At 33.2% G+C, this 19,724-nt stretch overlaps 1 protein-coding gene across 1 annotated transcript; it reads right to left on the bottom strand.

Moving 5' to 3' along the window:
- Window positions 1-15,235: 15,235 nt before the first annotated feature.
- Window positions 15,236-16,376, bottom strand: LOC131675114 (uncharacterized protein K02A2.6-like). Its single transcript, XM_058953958.1, has 3 exons — window positions 16,262-16,376; window positions 15,618-16,164; window positions 15,236-15,515 (listed from the first exon to the last, which is right to left on the bottom strand). The coding sequence occupies exons 1-3, from the start codon at window positions 16,374-16,376 to the stop codon at window positions 15,236-15,238; spliced, it is 942 nt and encodes a 313-aa protein (XP_058809941.1).
- Between the last annotated feature and the right edge of the window lie 3,348 nt (window positions 16,377-19,724).

Here is a 19,724-nt window from a genome sequence, read left to right as displayed (position 1 = left end):
TTATTTAAAGCTTCCTGTTGTTCATTGTTCCAGAAAAATTTTGTGTTTTTATGTAAGAGTATAGTGAATGATTTTGTTACTTCTGCAAAATTTGGAATAAAACGTCTATAATAATTGCATAGCCCTAAGAACTCTCTAACGTTTTTCGTAATTGTCGGTGTTGGAAAAGCTTCAATAGCTTGTACTTTTTTTTTATCTGGTTTAATCCCATATTCACTGATAATATGTCCCAAAAAGGATACTCCGTTGTTGTTGTGCAAGGAAATGTAACAGATTCGGGGTCCTCTAGTGTATTTTCTCTTTCTAGTGGATGAAATTTGTTATTTTCCTCAAAGATTTTCGATTCTTCGTAGTGTTTTTCTTTTTCGTTTTTTGTTTTATTTTCCTTATTAATGCCATGTAAAATTTGACTTAAAAATCCCTTTTGTTCTTCCCTATTGGAATTTCCCACATGGGATGCGACATGGGATCCCACATGGAAACCTACATGGGATCTTATGCGGGATCTCGCATGGGATCCCAAAAAATTCAGAAAATCTTCGCAATCCCACATGGGATTCCGCATGCGGTACCAAAAAAAATTATTGATATAAGCGTATTTTCATTGATAATACCTCGAATAAATATTTTCAACATGCAATAATACTAATAATCACAATTTTAACTTATTACATTTTATTTTCTTAATGAAAAATCGAATTACAAATTTATTATTCAATAGTATTAAGTTGGAACTTATATCACTTTTAATATTCATAAGCTTTAATGCAGAAACCAAATAAATTGTTTTTCTTTTCATCTTCGTGCGTCTTGTATGGCGTAGCCGATATGTCGCTTGTATAATCCTTTCCAAGTCGCTGCCATAGCTCCAGTAGAATCGATGGCGTTGCAGCGTTTCATTAAGAGAACTGTAAGAAGAATAATATTAATTGGAAGCAACGATTAACATAGTTAACTTTAGTAGAATAAAAATATTTTTATAACCTTTGATAATGCGTAATTCTCGACGGAACATTTCTTGTCTTTCTTTGTCATTAACTACTACCGTTGTTTTTATCTCGAAAATACATTTCTCGCACAGCGTGCGCAAAGTTCGATTTTGCGCACGCTTTTCCGTGTGCAAAACCCTTGATTCCCGTACGCTTATCGTAACACGGAACTGCGCATGCGCAAACCCATTCCCGCACGGGGAAATACTTTGCGCACGCTAACTGCGTGGGGGAAATACTTTGCGCACGGAAAAAATGCGTCAATGTCTACAAAGTTTAACGAGGGAATACTGGGGAAGATACATTTTTCCCGATTACTGTAATTGGCGAAGACAAATTTTCGCCAGTTACTGTAATTAAGGAAGATAAATTTTCTCCAATGAAAAAAATCTAGGAAAAATCAATTTTATTATTTATATCCAGACATATTTATGATTACATTACAGTTATAAAAATTTAATGTAATTTAAATGTTTTTAAATTTAATGTTTATTTAAATCTATTGTATTTGCCAAATTTATTTCTGTAGCACCTTTTGTTTAGACATTTTTGTTGAATTGAAAGGAACTAGAAAGGACAAACGCGAAAGGACAACTGCCAAATTTGTACTGGCAGAATGTTTTCCGTCGGACCTCAAGAACATAGTTTTTGAATTTTCATTTTTAAAAATGAGTTGCGTGGAGTGGGAAAGGACTTCGTTTTCCCAATATTTTTCGCTATCTACATTGTCAATGGGGAAAAAAAATGTTTTGCGTGTTTTTCCACATTTATTCCTTAATTATAAAACCTTCTTTTTCCACCCATCTCACAAATTCAAAGTATAATCGAACTTTTCGCATCTCGTACGAGAAAATAGTATACGATACGCGTGCGAAAAGTAGGCGATCATGCATGCGCGTTACCGACCTCGCTTAGCTCGGTCGGTAACCCTCGCGCGTGCGGGAATCGCCTACTTTGCGCACTTGTATCGTAATGTACTATTATTTGCCAATTCATGTGGTTGAAATAAACGCTTCAACAAGAACCTCAAATATTTCGACGCAGATTTTCGTTGTTTATTTCAACCACGTGAATTGGCAAATGAATGTATTTTCCGTCGAGAATTACGCATTATCAAAGGTTATAAAAATATTGTTATTCTACTAAAGTTAACTATGTTAATAGTTGCTTCCAATTAATATTATTCTTCTTACAGTTCTCTTAATGAAACGCTGCAACGCCATCGATCCTACTGGAGCTATGGCAGCGACTTGGAAAGGATTATACAAGCGACATATCGGCTACGCCATACAAGACGCACGAAGATGAAAAGAAAAACAATTTATTTGGTTTCTGCATTAAAGCTTATGAATATTAAAAGTGATATAAGTTCCAACTTAATACTATTGAATAATAAATTTGTAATTCGATTTTTCGTTAAGAAAATAAAATGTAATGAGTTAAAATTGTGATTATTAGTATTATTGAATGTTGAAAATATTTATTCGAGGTATTATCAATGAAAATACGCGTATATCAATAATTTTTTTTGGTACCGCATGCGGAATCCCATGTGGGATCCCATGAGGGATCCCATGTGGGATTGCGAAGATTTTCTGAATGTTTTAGGATCCCATGTGGGATCCAATGTGAGAAATCCTATCAAATTCCCGGAAAGGATCCCACATGGAATCCCATGCGGGATCACGCATAAAATCCCATGTAGGTTCCCATGTGGGATCCCATGTGGTATCCCATGTTGGAAATTCCAATAGGGTTCTGTTATCTTTGATTCCTCTTTCTTTTTGTTTTCGGTAAAAACGATTGAGTTCATTTGAGTCAACGGTATTGATACAAGTTTTATTTTCTTACTATTTATTTCCAAATACCTTCATCTAATCTTAACTTATTTTCTTTCAGAACAGGTATGCCAAGAATGCCGTCATAAGGGATTGAAAATTCTCTTGGTACAATATGAAAATCAATTAACAACCCATTAATTGTTATTTTTATCAAACCTAATGTTTGAATTGTTTTATCAGTAATACCGGATAATGAAATTTTTTCTGAGTCCAAAATAGCGTTTGATGGTATACAATCGCTTTTTATGATATTGATTTGAGCTCCGCTATCTATAAGTAAATTAAAATGAACACCCGAAAATGGATTCGGTACCTTTGTGACGTCGGTCGACGAAACAATTCTCAGGCGCACTTTTTGGTCTATCCTTGCGGACAATAACCGGGACGTGCGTTACCACTATCGCGGGAAATTCCTTTTTTCGGCGACGGAGGATCGAAGCTTTGCTATACCACACGCTTGGCAATGTAGCAATACTTCGCGTTATTTTACCACACTCTTGGCAATAAAATAACGTAAAGGGAGCATTTTTTCGGTATTTTTTTTCTTTGTCTTATTCTCTCTTTTTTTTTTGAACCGCCGTTACACCTGTATGTATAGTAACAAATTTTTTAATTTTAGGAAATACATTGGCATTTTAGTTTCAATAATATTTGTAAGTTCTATATTGTCATTATATTCATTATAAAGTTTCTTTTGTTTATCATTTTGGAGGCATACTTTATTATTTTTTTCCGTTTTGGTTTGCGACTCATATTGTCCTATTAAATTTAATGCTTGAGTTTCATTTTGGTCATTAATGTCCATGTTTCGTGTTGTCGTTTTTTCGTCTCCTAATTCTGCAGCGAGTGACTTTTTATTTATTTCCTCCGTGCACTCATGTTCGGAAGAATCTATTAATTTCCCTGATTATTACGTCTAAAACTAGTCGACTCTGTATGATCGGTACGTTTACAAATTGTACAAAATTTTTCTTGGTTATTTTCTAGTGATTTTATAATTGGACATGATTCGACTTTATAACCTGATTCCTTGCAATAAGTACAAATACTAGTAGTTTTTGCATTTCTTTCTAAAGCTCTCAATTTCAAACAATTGTCAATTATATGATTATTTATGTGGCAATAATCACACTTAGTGTTATTATTTCTTTTCCCAAAATTATTGAATCGTGAAGGTCCGTTATCGTGATTAAAATTTCCATTTCTGCGTTTATCGTCACTAGAATTTGTTTTTGAACTGATTTTATTATCGTTACTTCTATTGTTCTTACTATAGCTAACCAGGATTCTTGCCAATTCACAATTATTGGCTTCATGACCTTTTTCTTTACAGATTGTACACATTGCAAATCTACATTCTTTCGTTTCGTCCGCGTTTGGGCAATATTTTACTGAGTGACCGCTTTCATTGCAACGCCTGCATGTCACATTCGGGCAATTGCGTATCGTATGGTCGCTGCTGTCGCAAGCAGCGCAAAAGTTCGCTGATTTGAAAGATTTTGAACAGTTGTGCGGGGCGTGTCCGCTTTCCTTACATTTCCAACATACTTCAAATTCTATAATAAATGGGCATTATGTAACCGTACGACCCATCACCTGACAATATTGACAATGATTTCCTTTGACTCTGTTAAATTTACAACCGTCTATAGAATGCCCTTGAGCATTACAGAATTTACATATCAATTCGATTTTTTTATTTACAATTTTACAATTGTATGACAGGTGATCTTTGTTTTTACAATATACACAAGCTCCTTTGTAACAAAATAAGGCTTCATGGTTATAGTCCTGACAAATTTGACAATTATATATGTGAGTAACATTTGCTGAAGCAGTAACCGAGTCTACATTACTATGAAAAGAACTAGCGATATCACCCCTCAATAATCTTTGTTTTTTTAAGTTTGTTTCAATTTCAATAGCGTCTTGTAAAGCAGTACCCAAATTAATGTGATTTCCTAATTCTAAACGAATGTCTTGTTGTAAACCTTGTTTAAAAATTTTTAACGCGTCAGCATTTAATACTGTTTCGTACGTTTTGAAATCTTCGTCAGTTACGTCTGCTTCTAACTTTTTCATTTCTTTAATTTGCAAAACTATTTCCTGTAAACGGTTTGCATATGCTAAGACAGGTTCATTTGTTTTTGGATGATTTCCGTAAATTTCCCATATAAACTATGAATGTTGTCAAAGGAGGGAAATAGCTGCCTTATCACTTTGATATAATCATTTATCTTATCTATTTTGATGTTTACTAATGCTTTGTAAACTTCTCCGCCCAATTTAATTTTCAGAATTGATATTAAACTTGGTTCATCTAACTCAGAAACAATTGTTTTTACGTGTTTCAATTTTTCAATATATTCATTAGTTGTCATATTTTTTCCATCGAACTTTGGAACTAAATCTGCATCGTATTTAAGCGGTAAACGTAACGGTTGCGTCATTTTGTTGCTTGTTTCTACACCGTCGTTATCGACTTGTTTAAATTTATTTGTTTGAATGATTGGATTATAGAGTACTACTTGTCTGTCCGTTCCGTTCGTATTTATTGTACGTTTCGCGTCTTTGCAAATACTCTCTTAGTTACAAATACAACCAATATCTGTGTATTCGTTATTATTAAATGAAAATTCGTAATTCTGATCAAGAGTAAAGTCCAAATCTAATAATGAATTTGAGTGTTCAAAATTTTGTGTTAATCGTTTAAGTGGATTTTCTACAGAGTTGTTTACGTCCAACGTATTAAATACTTGAACTTCTTGTACCGTGCTTTCGTTAGGTGTTCCCTACTAATTCCTTTAGGAGGAGAGTGTACCAATTTTCTTGATCGTTTGAAAGGATCTATAACGGATGTGCTCGGTTGCACTATATCACTTCCCAACTCTGGTTTATTTTTTACCTGAAGCCGCGTGAGTCGTTTTGCTTTAATAGGGCTAGAGAGGTTTTTGTTACTCATTAAAATGTGATTTCATCTAGAATGTTATTATATAAAACAAACACCCATTTAGTACCGGAACCAATTGTTATGTCGCGACTACGTAGCCGTGACGTGTAGTTTTAGAATATGTATGATCATTTATTTATTAGAAATTATTATAGTGACAGGAACTTACCTGGGTTATTATTTCGAGTTAAATTGGCTGCTTAGCTCTATCTCGATGGAGTATATATGAGGTCGGTCGGTAATGATGCACGAACACTCGATTTAAGTAATTATTTATTTATTCAAAGACAGAAATGATTTCTCAAAAAAATAACAATAGGTAAATTGTACGTTATTCGGCCGTCGCGCTTCGCGAATCAGCTCGTAAGAACTTTAACAAATTTTAATGCTATTGAGTAGTCGCGCGTCGCGAATCCGCTGCCGAAAAGTCAAGTCTCTGTTTTTATATTGACTCTTCGGCCCGTATTAATGTGTTGAGTAATCAGAAAATCAAAATGTCGGGCGCCCCAAATTTTCGGACTACTTATCTATTAATTTCGCTGAGTTTGTATTTCGTAAAAATGCCGTTCGTCGTTTATACATTATTTCGTTTTCAATCGATTGCTGATGAAATCAAAATGAAGAAACATTTACGTCTCAGGACGTAACAGCTATATATGAAGATATATTAAAAAATACATAAAAGCTAAAAAATTATCAAATTATTAACATTAAATAAGTACAAGATTCTATTAATTAGTAAAATCTTATAGCTCATTTATAAAACATTCTCATCTAAAACTAACACTGTAAGTCTTACCTGTAAAAATCAATACAAATTGAAATTCAAATAAGTAAGAAAAATACGGAAAGAGAGAGAGAGAGAGAGAGAGAGAGAGAGAGAGAGAGAGGGAGAAAGAATGTGCCATGAGATAGACTAGATAGTAAAAGTTGCGTCAATCCATTAGTAATTTTTTCATTAATAATTTGAAAGGCTATTCCCAAGAGTATAATGGCGATATAAGCGGATTGCGCTCTCATCTTGGATTGAGTAAAAACGTAAACATGAAAAGTATCTATTGTCTGAAGCGTGTTGCGACTTCACTGCACTGCTCAATTGGAAATGATGACATATCCCAGGTGGCTCACGCATCACTACTTATAAATGCTAATAAAAACATGTGTAGCAGACATTTTCTGAACAGATGAGGAAAGGATTATACCTGAGATATTAAAAGTGCAGTCCCTAGGCTCTTTTTATTTCTTACTTTTTAACATTCACTAATGTAGAATTTTAACGAAATATTATGAATCATTTACAATTGTCTGTCTTCATAATTATGGTAGAAATTATGTAAAATATATGATTAATTCTAAAAATAAGTGAATATTTAATTCTCAATTTTATTTTTACGTGCACCCTGTCGGAAACAATTTCTGCGACAAACTATTAGTAAATGTAATATGCAGTTATTTGCAGTTTATAAAAGTTTTAAAACGTCATATTTTAGACACATATGAGGAAATCTACGGAACCGTTGATTTTTCGAAAAAGTAGAATCGAAAAATTTTTTTAGAGGCACACTTCTAAAACCTATACAGACGTGTTTCTTGTAGCCTACAAATGTAGAATATACCCGCGTAACTCCTTTTTACCCATCCCTCAAAAAGTTATAGCAGAAAATCAAAAAAAAATTTTTTTTAACATACGAATCGATTTTCTTTGATTCGATTGCTATAAATTATGAAAAAATTTCTGGAAAAAACGTTCAAAATACTGTAATAATTAATTTTATTAACTAACGTCAACATAAACATAAACGTTTGGTAGAGATTTTTAATTTTTCTTTCGTTTCTCTCTTATTTTTTGTCTTTTTAGAAGCAATTTGGCTTTTCTGGTTTTGTCAGCACAGTCTGTCGAATACAAAAAAAATAATAAAAGTAAAAATTGTTTTCGCATTATACAAGAATTATCTATGAAAAAAAAAACGAATTGATTGCACATTCCATAATTTATGCAATATATAACTACTTACCCATTTTCTTATTTCCATAGTTTAACTGTGCGTTGTGCCATACACGATCACTCACTTGCAACTGTTCTCGAGAATGACAAATCACGATACTGTATACAAACGTACACACACGTGGCACGTACGTACGGAAACAGGATTTTGATAGTATACTTCCTGAATGAAACTTTAGCGATTACAAGATGTTTGAGTGAATTTAATTTGAAATTGGAGCTGTGCCTCCAAAAAAACATGAATTTTCCAAAAAGTTACGCGAGATATTTTCTAACATTTTGATTCACAACTTAGTCATTATTGATGGCACGTCGATTTTGGAGACGCAGTAATAGCTTGTCGAATCCAAATTACAACCTTAGCATCCCTCAAAAAGTTGTAAGTAAAAATGTAAAAAAAAAGTCCGCGGCCCAAAACCAAGTAACGCTACTTTAAGGGCATACCATGGCAAAAGATTGATAGGCACACTAATGAAACTTTAATGATAATGAAGTTTTTTATAAAAAAAAAGGTTGTGTTAAATTTTTAGACCGATTAGAAGCTCCCTCAAAAAGTTATAGGAAGAAAACGAAAAAAAAAATCAAGAGTAACGTTTAAAAATGTGCGATTTATTAGTGATTTTATATTTGGAATTCTAGTTAAGTCTATAGAATTTTTGAACCTACAAAAATGATTTAGTTGGATAACTATACACTAGAATGGAGGTTTATACGTCTGATAGACATAGAAAAAAAATTTTTTCCTCAGCAGGTCCTTGAGTAACACAAAAATCAAAGGTTCCGTGGATTTCCTCATATAAATATTGATAACAATTATTTTTAGCTTCTAACAGTTTGTAACAGTTATTAACAATTATTAGCATTTAAAAAAAAAATATTTTTATGATTTATAAATGAAAATATCTGTTAATAACTGTTAATAAAGGTAATACATTGTTATTTACAATTACTAACAGTATATAATTGACAGTAACTGATAATAACAATTTTTAACATTTATAATAATTTTTCAAAATTGAAAAATTCAAAATTGTAAGTCGACAAATACAAGTAAGAGACACTAACCGTTAATAACAGTTAATAACAGTTATTAACAGTTATTAACAGTTATTATCGGTTACTATCGGTTATTAATAGTCACCAACAGGAAAATATACATAGTATATTCCAAAATGAATGTAAAATCCAGACTAATTGTAATAATACCTTTAATAGTAAATAATGACTTTATTCTATTATTAGATAGATAGATTTAATAGATTTAGACTATTATTAGACCACAAGTCTACAATGTTAAAAAAACATTCAGGCCATACAAGACCTATTATTTTATAAATTCTCAACAAAAGATTCCTCGATCAACATGTTATTATAAAAAAAAGAGCAATAAATATTAATTCAAAGGCCAATGAAAAAGGAGAACCAGATGATTTTCAAAAAGATTCGTTTTGTGCTCCTTTCTTCGACCAGTCAATAAGTATGGATAAATTTTTTAAGAATTATTTAAGATCATAACTTTTCTTTCAATTAATTTCAGGATAATGCCGATCCACGAATCTCAGAGAAATCCATTATCAGCAAGTCTTGTAACGCAAATGTGCAAGACATACATATTGTACGTAAACTTTTTATTACATTACTTTAGCGCATTGTATTTATTGAAATTTACTGTAAATTATTAAAATGTGATAAGCTTTCATATTCAATAGTAATTAACTTTTTTAGGCGGCGGAATATTCTAAGAAAAGTCTTACCATTCCTTTATCTAACGATAAAAAACGCAATAAGCTATTGAGTGGAAAACTTTGTGATTGTACAAATGTATCTGTTGGAGAAGTATTGTTAATTATAATGAGCATAATGAAGAAACATTGTCTAACATGGGTAGCAATGATAGACATCTTTTTGGTACTGAATTTCATTTTTAAAGCAGATATGTTTCCTACTACAACGTATATGATTAAAAAATTGATGCAAGTGAATGCTGACGTTGCAACTAATCATATTATATGTAGCGAATGTAAGAAATATTTCGGAAGTTCGTCAAAATCAATTCCCAATTCGCCATGTGATTGCAGTAATAATACAGTATCATCGAAGCCGCCATTGGGATCTTTTTTTGTTGAAGTAGATATAAAAAGCTAATTGCAAGAATTATTTTCTAACCCAGTGATACGAAAAAGTCTTGATAAACGATTTCATAGACAAAAACAATATGAAAAAAATTTAGAAGATATTTATGACGGATCACATTACCAAGATTGTAATAGTAACATATTAAGCAGCCCTTGGGATTTGTCATACTCGTATACGTTCAATACAGATGGTTGCCAACCGTCAATGAAATCAACTTTATCAGTGTGGCCTATATTTTTAATGATACACGAATTTCCAGATGAAGTCAGAAAAAAATGTATGGTGTTGGCAGGTTTATGGGTTTTGGAAGTTGAACCTTCTATGAACATATAAACGAAGCAAATAATTTGGCGTCAAATAATTTATCAATAATGTAAACATTAAAATTAGATTGTTTCCTTTAGCATGCTGTCTTGATTCAGTAGCACGATGTGCTGTGTTGAACATGAAGAGGTTTAATGGAATTTATGGATGTACTTTCTGCGAACATCCGACTATGAATGTCAATGGAGTTCAGAAATACCCTATGATGCAAAATGTTCCTAAGAGGCGAACAACTGAAAGCATTAAATGCCAAATGATTGCTGCTCATACAAATAAGGAAAACACAGTTGGAGTATGGGGACCATCTTGTTTGATTATTTTGAAACACTTCGACATGGTGAATGGTATAATTGTAGATTTTATGCACTCTGCATTGCTTGGTGTGACTGAATTGTACACAAACATTATAATGTCAAGTACGAAAGCAAAATACTATGTTGGATCTCCTGCTGCTACTTCTATTATTAACAAGCGCCTTCTATCAATCAGACCTCCAACATGTATTGGAAAAGTTCCACAAAATATACAGGAAAGAAACAACTGGAAGGCTTCAAGTGGCTTTTTTGGCTTTTGTACTACGCTGTACCGTGTTTAAACGGACTTCCGCCGAGAAAGTATATCAATCACTTAGCTATGTTCGTTACAGCCATGAATATTCTATTTCAAGATAGCATATCGTTTGATGACCTTGAAACTGCTCGACAATTATTAGTAAAATTTGTATTTTATTTCGGTAAATACTTTGGAGACGAATATATGCATTACAATGTCCATCTTCTTTTACATATATGTGATACTGTAAGAAATTGGGGCCCATTATGGTGTATAAATACGTTTCCTTTTGAAAATCAAAATAAAAATTTATTAAGAATGAAGAAAGGTAATTGCAACGTTGCTAAAGAAATTGTAATGAGATTAGCAACTTACCAGGCAATTTATGAATTAGAAACTAAAAAATTTATAACTCAATCATCAATAGATTTTTGTAATCAATTGCGTAGTAATCACCTTCAGAAAGCACTAAAAATTAAAGACTGTGTTTTATTAGGAGTAGGAAAAACGAAAGAACTTTGCGATGAAGAAATTTTGAGTATTAGTGATAATATAGATATTAATAAAATAAATGAATAATAAATGAATGTGAAAAATATGATAAAATATTATATGGAAATGTGAGATATACAACTTGCGGTTTTTCGAACAGCAAAAAGACAAACGACTCTGTCTTTGAAACTAAAGATAAAAAGTTTGGTATCATTATTGCTATTAATTTAATAAATTATGAGAATAAATACGACGTCTTTGTCTTTTTCAAATTGTTGTGTACATCAAATATTTCCATACTGAGAAATGAGAAATTAGAAGACATAATAAATTTACAAAGAATTTCATTAGATTCCAACGACACTCATTGTATACATTATTCACAACTGCGTAGATCTTGTATCGTAACTAAATGTAAACGTCAGCATTATATAAGTTCTCTTGTAAAAGGATCAATTGCTAGTTGTATAAGTTGATACTCTATTTCATTTTCATGTAAAATTATTAATTTCAAATATATAACATTTAATACAGTTTGATGAATTATTATTTTTATATATCCATCAAAATAAATATTTATTGAGATTTGGTTACTAGATGTTTTGAACAGTTAATTTCAGCTACTATTAGTTACTACATGATCTCCAATGTAACAGCAAAGTAATTGTCAGTAACATATATTGACAAAAATAAAAAGTTTTTTTCAGATATTATCATTTACTAACAGTTTACTTTACCAACCTAACAGTTATTTTTAGATGTTATCATTTACTAGCTTTTTTATTCGCGAACCCAATTTTTTTGCGACGAATAATAAAAGAAAATAACTGTTAATAAGTGTTATGAATTGATAATAACTGTTGATAACATTTAATAACTCAATTAAATTGATAATAACAATTATATGTGTTATAACGAATCGCTTGTATATTCGTTATGTCTCTCTCTCCCCAAGAAGCCAGTAACTAATATATTTAATAAACATTATAAATTATCATATCGTTTGAATAGTTACAGCATTACGGACGTCAGCGAACTGGTAAGCGACGCGACTGGCGTACGATAATCGATATCGACTCGCGGCGCGGACCTCGCGGAGAGACGCTTCCTTGCGAGGAGAGAGAGAGAGTTTCGAAAATTGATACAGTTGGCTTTCAATCAGCGACCGGCTAAGACTCCTCGCACGAGTCGCCACAAGTTTTCCGGCTTTTCTTCGCGAAGAACTAGCGTTAGAAGGTAGCAGAGAATATCGCTACAGCGGAGCTGAAGCAGAGGCCTACTACGGACGATCAGCACCGCTCCTATCAGGGGAGAAGCGTCATCGCCAATTCATCGACGACAAGAGCGAATACGCAACAGAAGCGAGTCCGCTACTTAACGCTCTTGGTCCGCGGGTTAGATTAAGCGTGCAAGCGGCGATACTGTAAGTACCAGGTCTAGCGCTTGTCTTCTCTCTCTATACCGCTCTCTCCCTTTTTGCGTTAACTAAGCCGCGCGTTTACGCTCGCCTTTTTCTTTTGTACACGTTGCGCCGCGGCCACAGTTGATACCGGCATGTTCTCTCTCTCCGCGAGTGTGCTGTCGCTTTTGTATATTCGTCGTACTTCAACCGAATAAGTGCGGTTTGCCGTTCGTGAACACCCGGCTCCTGCGAGGCGATTTTGCTGCTACCTGCTTCGACGAGGTTAAGCGCTGTCGCCTCCTCGTTCGAACGGTGCGCGCCGGTTCGCTGTCGCCATTGTGCACAGCTCACAACAGAGCGAGTGCTTGCGCGACCTTAACCGCGTAGCGCGTGCGCAGTTCCGTTCGCTTCACTGTCAAGCTATTGCGAGTTTGTTGCGTTGCGATTAACTTTGTTTATATCGATCGTTTTGATAATATGTATTCCTTTGTTGCTAATTAAAATTTACACGCATCCGCGTTTAATCATATTCGAGTGCTTATTGCCCGCTGACTCCCTGTTCCTTGGACTGTAATTGTGTATGCGACTGTACACGCGCGAATCTCTCTTCTTGGACGTCGCGCATCTTCACGCGTAGCCTACGACACTCTCCGCGGGCCAAGCTTTCTGACAGAAAAGGAGGCAACTGAGCTGCTGGACCCAGGACACCCGGTGCAGGAGTACCGAGCTGCTCTGGAGAGTCACTCATCTACTTTTCCGCGGTTACTTTTATATAGCGTGTCCCGCTCGAGCGAAGCTGAGCAGGAACCCCGTTATAGTGTCTAAAATCTGACGTTTATAAACTATTATAAACTGTAAATAACTGATTATAAAAGTTATTTTATGTTCATATTTCTTCACTGCAATTATATGCATAAATTTATTTCCGACAGGGCAGTACAAACTGGACGTAAAAATAAAATTTTTGCTATTGGAAAAATAAATTCTTGATGTTTCTAAATTCTTGGTATTTAGATTTTACTAAATTACTTCAGGTAAACAAAAATTTTCGATTTACATTACAAAAAATTATCAGAAAAGGTTAAAATGTAACTCCATCGACTCCCTCACGTGAAATTCTATAATTTACATTACTGAGTTTTACACGTACTGAGTCGGTAATAACAACTAAATAATACAAACTATTTGTTTGATCATATAAAAACATATGTTCAAGTATAGGCATTCTAAATCTTAGTATTTAAATATGTTATTAGACAACATTCTCCCACAAGCAAAAATTGCCGACGGAATTTTGTAAATAGGCATTTCTGCATAGTAAAAGATATTTCACCGGTAAAAATAATACTTCTTAGTTAACGAAAATCATTACATTAGATATAATCTATATAAGCATGTTTATAAGACTGTTAGCATAAAACAAATTTTTTAGTTTGATAATATTGCCTATTTTAATTACGCGTAACTCTGATGATATACCGTGTGATGTTCGTATCACTTATGAATAATAATATTTCGAACTCTCGTATCTAGCTAATGAGTAAAAATTTGTTTCCAATAATTTTACTCTACTTGTTAATAAAATAAATAGATAAATCAAATGTATTCTAACAATAATCAATAAATCAAATATATATAAATAAGTATAACGTTTTATGGAAAGTCAGACAATGCCCTAGTTTCTTATGGTGCGAATTGTCCCATAAGCAGAACTAAAGTCTTTCTTGGATAGGATATAATTCGGCTAGTTAATTCAGTTAATTACAATGAGAGAAAGAACTTAGGTATTAGCCAAGTTTATTCAGACTCATGCGCTCACCTTGCAAGGCTAGAAGTGAATGCTAGCCTGTGCAAAGGTGGGCCTATTTATACATAGATTTTCCCGCTTTTTTTTGCAGGAGAGATGTCATTGAACATTCGAGAGACATTCGCGAATTTTCAGTAATGAGTTTTCTTAATTTACAAGTAAATAATCATTAATATTAAGCTTTTAACATATGTAAACTTTACAAAATTTGTTATTTGTTGATTTTATAGAATATACAATTATCACAAATAGTGTCGTCAAAAGTTATTAACTAATAAAGTGAATTAACGTGATATTATAATATTTACAATAGAAAATTAATAAATTTTTATATAACTTTATAGTTGATTCAATTTAGAAGTATTTTCTAAAAATGAATATTTAAATTAGTTAATAACATTTGAATTATAACTCATTTTTCATATATGTAACGGTTTTTCCTAATCTTATAATGCAATTATTAGATTAATTATCTAAGATTCCTAAATTATAAAGCTATTATTGTATCTCAATGAATAGACAAAGAATAATAATCTAATAATAGTTTATTGAATCATGATACAAACGTGATCTCTTTTCAACGGTTAGTGTACGACTAAACTCAAAGCCGCATTCAAGTTATTAAATCAAGAATCGATATTCATTTATTAATAACGCAAGTAACTAAGAAGTAACTAAGAACAATACATTACATTCCTTCACCTTAAGAATAAACAAAAACCAACAACCATAAATCATTATAAATCAAGAATTTTCCTAGCTCTAATAACTCTAGATAAACGTCGTAAAGTTGGAACTTCATCAGCGGTTTTCTGTTCTTGAACATGATTATCTTGAATAACAACATGCGATTTCGGACTACAAGTATTTTGTAAAATTTTTGATTGATCGCTAACACTACTAGCAGCCGTTGCCACATCATTCTCACACACACCCGACATCTCTTTGACATTCGAATTACTCTGATGTACAATAGAAATAGAACTTCCACATTTTTCCGGTGTTCTTGAAGTATGACTATTTCGCATTCACAAATTACAAGCTCGCAATTGATCAACATGACGTTTCCATATACGTTGATCATCTGTCGTGACATTATATGTAACCGGGCCAACTTGCTCACTAACTTCAGCTTTCCGCCAATTATTATTCGCATAATCTCTAGACATAACAACTTCATCAAAAGTTATATCTCTGTTTCCTCTGAAGTGTTTTTTCTGTTCTTGCTGTTTGAGAGTAACGGTATTTCTGATTCTCTCTTTCAATAAATCCCATCGTGTACGAAATTTTCTTCCCAATTGCAATTCAGCTGGACTTACACCTGTTGTATAGTGTGGAGATAATCTATAATGGAACAAATATTTAGCTAAAGCTTCTTTTCTCGATGAAAATTCTTTAATTAGTATTTTAATCTTAGCCTTAAAAGTATTTACAACATTTTCAGCGGCTCCATTACTTGCTGGATGATAAGGTGCAGTCTTTTGATGCAAGACTCCATTAGAAATCATAAAATCTTCAAATAGCTTAGAAGTGAATGTTGGACCATTGTCTGTAACAAGTGTATTTGGTAATCCCCAAGTGGTAAAATAGTCTCTAAAAACATCAATAGTTGTTTCAGAAGTTATATTATTTAATTCCCTTATATCAATCCATTTAGAATGACTATCTAAAATTACAATAAACATTTTTCGAACTTTCCGGCCAACTCCAAACATGTAACGAAGCTTTAGGTGGATTAGCAACACTTTCAAGGCACAACTCACATTGCTTACATTTATTTTCAATCTGTAAATCCATCGTTGTCCACCAGATATACGAGTGAGCCAACATTTTCATGCGCACAACACCCATGTGTGAAATATGAAGTTCTCTTAGCATATCCTCTCTGAGAATTGAAGGTACACAAATACGATAACCCCACATAACACAACCATTTTCCAATGTTAACTCTCATTCTTTTCGTTTGTAAGGTAATAATTTGTCATGAACCTCTTTAGGCCACCCTTGCAATAAATACTTCTTAACTAAACTCAAAACTAGATCTTTGTCTGTTTCATAGCGAATAGTGTCCAACGAAAACGTTCTTATTCCTTCACAAAAATAATTCACATAAGTATACTCGTCATTCTTCGCGTTGGTATTATTTTCAACAGGAAACCTTGATAAAAAGTCGGCACTGCCATTATCAACGCCTTTGATATACTTTATCTCATAATCATACCCTGCTAATATAAGACTCCACCTTTGTACTCTATTCGCTGCCATTGCCGGCAACCCTTTCTTATCTCCAAAAATATAAATAAGTGGCTTGTGATCTGTCTTAAGAATAAAATGTCTACCATATAAATATTGGTGAAAAGTTCTTACGCCAAATACCAAAGCAAGAGCCTCCTTATCTAGCTGCGAATAATTCCGCTCGGCAGATGTGAGAGATCTTGATGCAAAAGCAATCGATCTCGTAATATCATCAGAAAAAATATGCGATAAAACCGCTCCAACTCCCACAGGTGAAGCATCACAAGTAACTTTGACTGGTAACTGAGTATCGTAATGTACCAAAACTTGATGGGAACTTAATCTTGTCTTAGCTTGTTCAAAAGCTTCCTGACACTCATCAGTCCATTTCCATCGAACATCTTGTCGAAGCAATCTATATAACGGGCTAACCACAAATGAATAATTCTGAATGAATTTAGCATGATAATTCATCATTCCTAAAAACACTTGAAGATCTTTAACGTTTGTTGGCGGCTCAATCTTTTTAATCGCTTGAATTTTCTTGTCCGAAACGTGTATACCTTCAGCATCGATTGTATGACCTAAAAATTCAATTTTAGGTTTTGCGAAAATACATTTGTTTTTTCTAACCGTTAATCCTGCACCATTGAATCGCAGTAAAACATCTCTCAATCTAGTATCGTGCTCTTGAACATTTTTTCCCATGATTAAAATATCATCAAAAAATTTTAATACGCCCGGAATACCCTTCAACAATTCTTCAATTTCTCCTTGAAAAATGCCAGGTGCCGTAGCCACGCCAAACACTAATCTCTTAAATCGAAGAAGTTCTTTGTGTATATTAATAGTAGTCAACTTTTGTGATTCTTCGTCCAGAACAAATTGTTGATAAGCATTCATCAAATCAAGTTTTGTAAAAAGTTTGCCGCCCTTGAGCATTGCTAACAAATCTTGTGTTCTCGGAATAGGATGTCTATTTATAATCAAATGTCGATTTACAGTAATTTTATAGTTTCCGCAAATTCTCACTTGACCATTCGATTTCATTATAGGTACTATCGGTGTCGCCCACTCACTCGAATCAATTTGTCTGCAACACCCGACTTAATTAACCTATCTATTTCCATTTCAACTTTTTCTCGTAAGGCATACAGTACCGGTCGCGGTTTACAAAATTTCGGCATTACATTCGGTTTTAATTCTAACTTAAATATTCGCTTATTATACGTTCCTAATTCTTCGCTAAACACATTTCCAAACTCTTTTACAATATCTGCAAATTTACTTTCACGTTCATTGATCATTTTGATTTCATTCATTTTACATTCAAAATTTTTTATAATTCCTAAAATCTCCAACCAATCTCTACCTAAAATTGGCTTACTATTACCAGGCAGTACGTATAACAACAGCTCATAATTTCTCTCCGAAAACAATACTTTCACTTTAACCAACCCAACCCAATTGGAACAATAACATCACCTGAATAACTTTTGAAAATTCTCTTGTTTTCATTCAATTCTAACTCTTTAAACTCATGTCTGCTAAAAAAATAATTACTTGACATTGCCGTAATCGGTGATCCTGTATCAATTTCAAAAATATTTCGAACATTTTCAATCGTTAAATTAATCTCTAATGGTTTCACCTTTGTCTTTTTCAAAATTTCAAAATTTTCAAAATCAACTAAATGATACAGATTGTCAAATTCATGCTCAATACAATCTACCTCATCAATATAATTCTGTTTAGCATTTTCTCTATTAAAATTATTTGTCCTACTTCCACTTCTATTATTGTAACTCTGATAATTAACTCTTTCAGTAACACTCTTCGTTTGACTGTTAGATTGAAAATTATTTGCACCCCTACTATTATAACCTAATTGCGACTTTGCAACTTTACAGACTACAGCTAAATGACCAACTTCTTGACAAATATTACATTGATAATCACGGTACCTACAAGTAGCTTTTCTATGATTAGGTTTACCACAACAATAACATTTTACACCGTTATTACTACTACCCTGTTGGCCATTCACTTTTTCGTTTTGGTTCATATTCTTATTCTTATTATCTACCATATAGTTCACCATTGTTGAATGCACCGCTTCCTTTGATTCACCCATGCCTTCTGCATCGCGTGTTGCCATTTCCGTAGCCTGAGCCAACTGTACTGCTGAATCAAAAGTCAACGCCTTTTCCTTGAGAAGCTGCTTCTTGGTTGATTTGCATGAAACACCGAAAACGAACTGGTCTCGCAAATAAGTCTTCAATTCTGTACCAAAATTAGAATTCATGGATAATTTTTTCAAATTAGCAACAAACGTTTTGATGTCTTCACCCTCTTTTTGGCGACATTTTTTGAATGTATAACGCTCGCTTATTTCACTAGGTTCCGGTTTAAGATGATTTTTTAAAATTTTAGTGAGCGCTGCATAATTTTTGCTCGCAGGCTTATCGGGTGTGCATAATTCTCTTAATAAAGCATAACCTTTATTACCCAAAAATGTGATCAGTAAAGGAACCTTCTTATCGTCATTAACCTCATTAGCCGAAAAAAACTACTGCAATCTCTCTTCCCACAACTCCCAGTCTTCAGCCAAATCGAACTCAGCAATTGAATCAATGTATGTTTTAGTAGCCATCGTATCACAAACTTCTTCTTCGCTCAAAACATCATCAACAAAGATGTTATTATCGTCGTTTTCACCGTCCGAATCAGAATCTTCTACATTTCTCATCAATTCGCCAGTTCATCCTCGTCGCCAATTATTGGATCTCAATGAATAGACAAAGAATAATAATCTAATAATAGTTTATTGAATCATGATACAAACGTGATCTCTTTTCAACGGTTAGTGTACGACTGAACTCAAAGCCGCATTCAAGTTATTAAATCAAGAATCGATATTCATTTATTAATAACGCAAGTAACTAAGAAGTAACTAAGAACAATACATTACAGCTATCATTATCAAGTATA

This window comes from Phymastichus coffea, unplaced genomic scaffold (assembly GCF_024137745.1).
Source record: "Phymastichus coffea isolate CEN01 unplaced genomic scaffold, Cenicafe_Pcof_1.1 PCOF00016, whole genome shotgun sequence".
NCBI lineage: Eukaryota > Metazoa > Arthropoda > Insecta > Hymenoptera > Eulophidae > Phymastichus > Phymastichus coffea.
This window is presented reverse-complemented; position numbering and strand designations above follow the sequence as displayed.

Excerpts from the sequence above, each read along its gene's own strand:
- LOC131675114 (XM_058953958.1), bottom strand. The coding sequence starts at position 16,376 with ATGCTAAGAGAACTTCATATTTCACACATGGGTGTTGTGCGCATGAAA. Across the intron at positions 16,165-16,261 it reads TGAAAATAAATGTAAGCAAT|ATAGTCATTCTAAATGGATT; the intron begins GTGAGTTGTGCC and ends TTGTAATTTTAG. Across the intron at positions 15,516-15,617 it reads CGGAAAGCTGAAGTTAGTGA|TCATACTTCAAGAACACCGG; the intron begins GCAAGTTGGCCC and ends AATGCGAAATAG.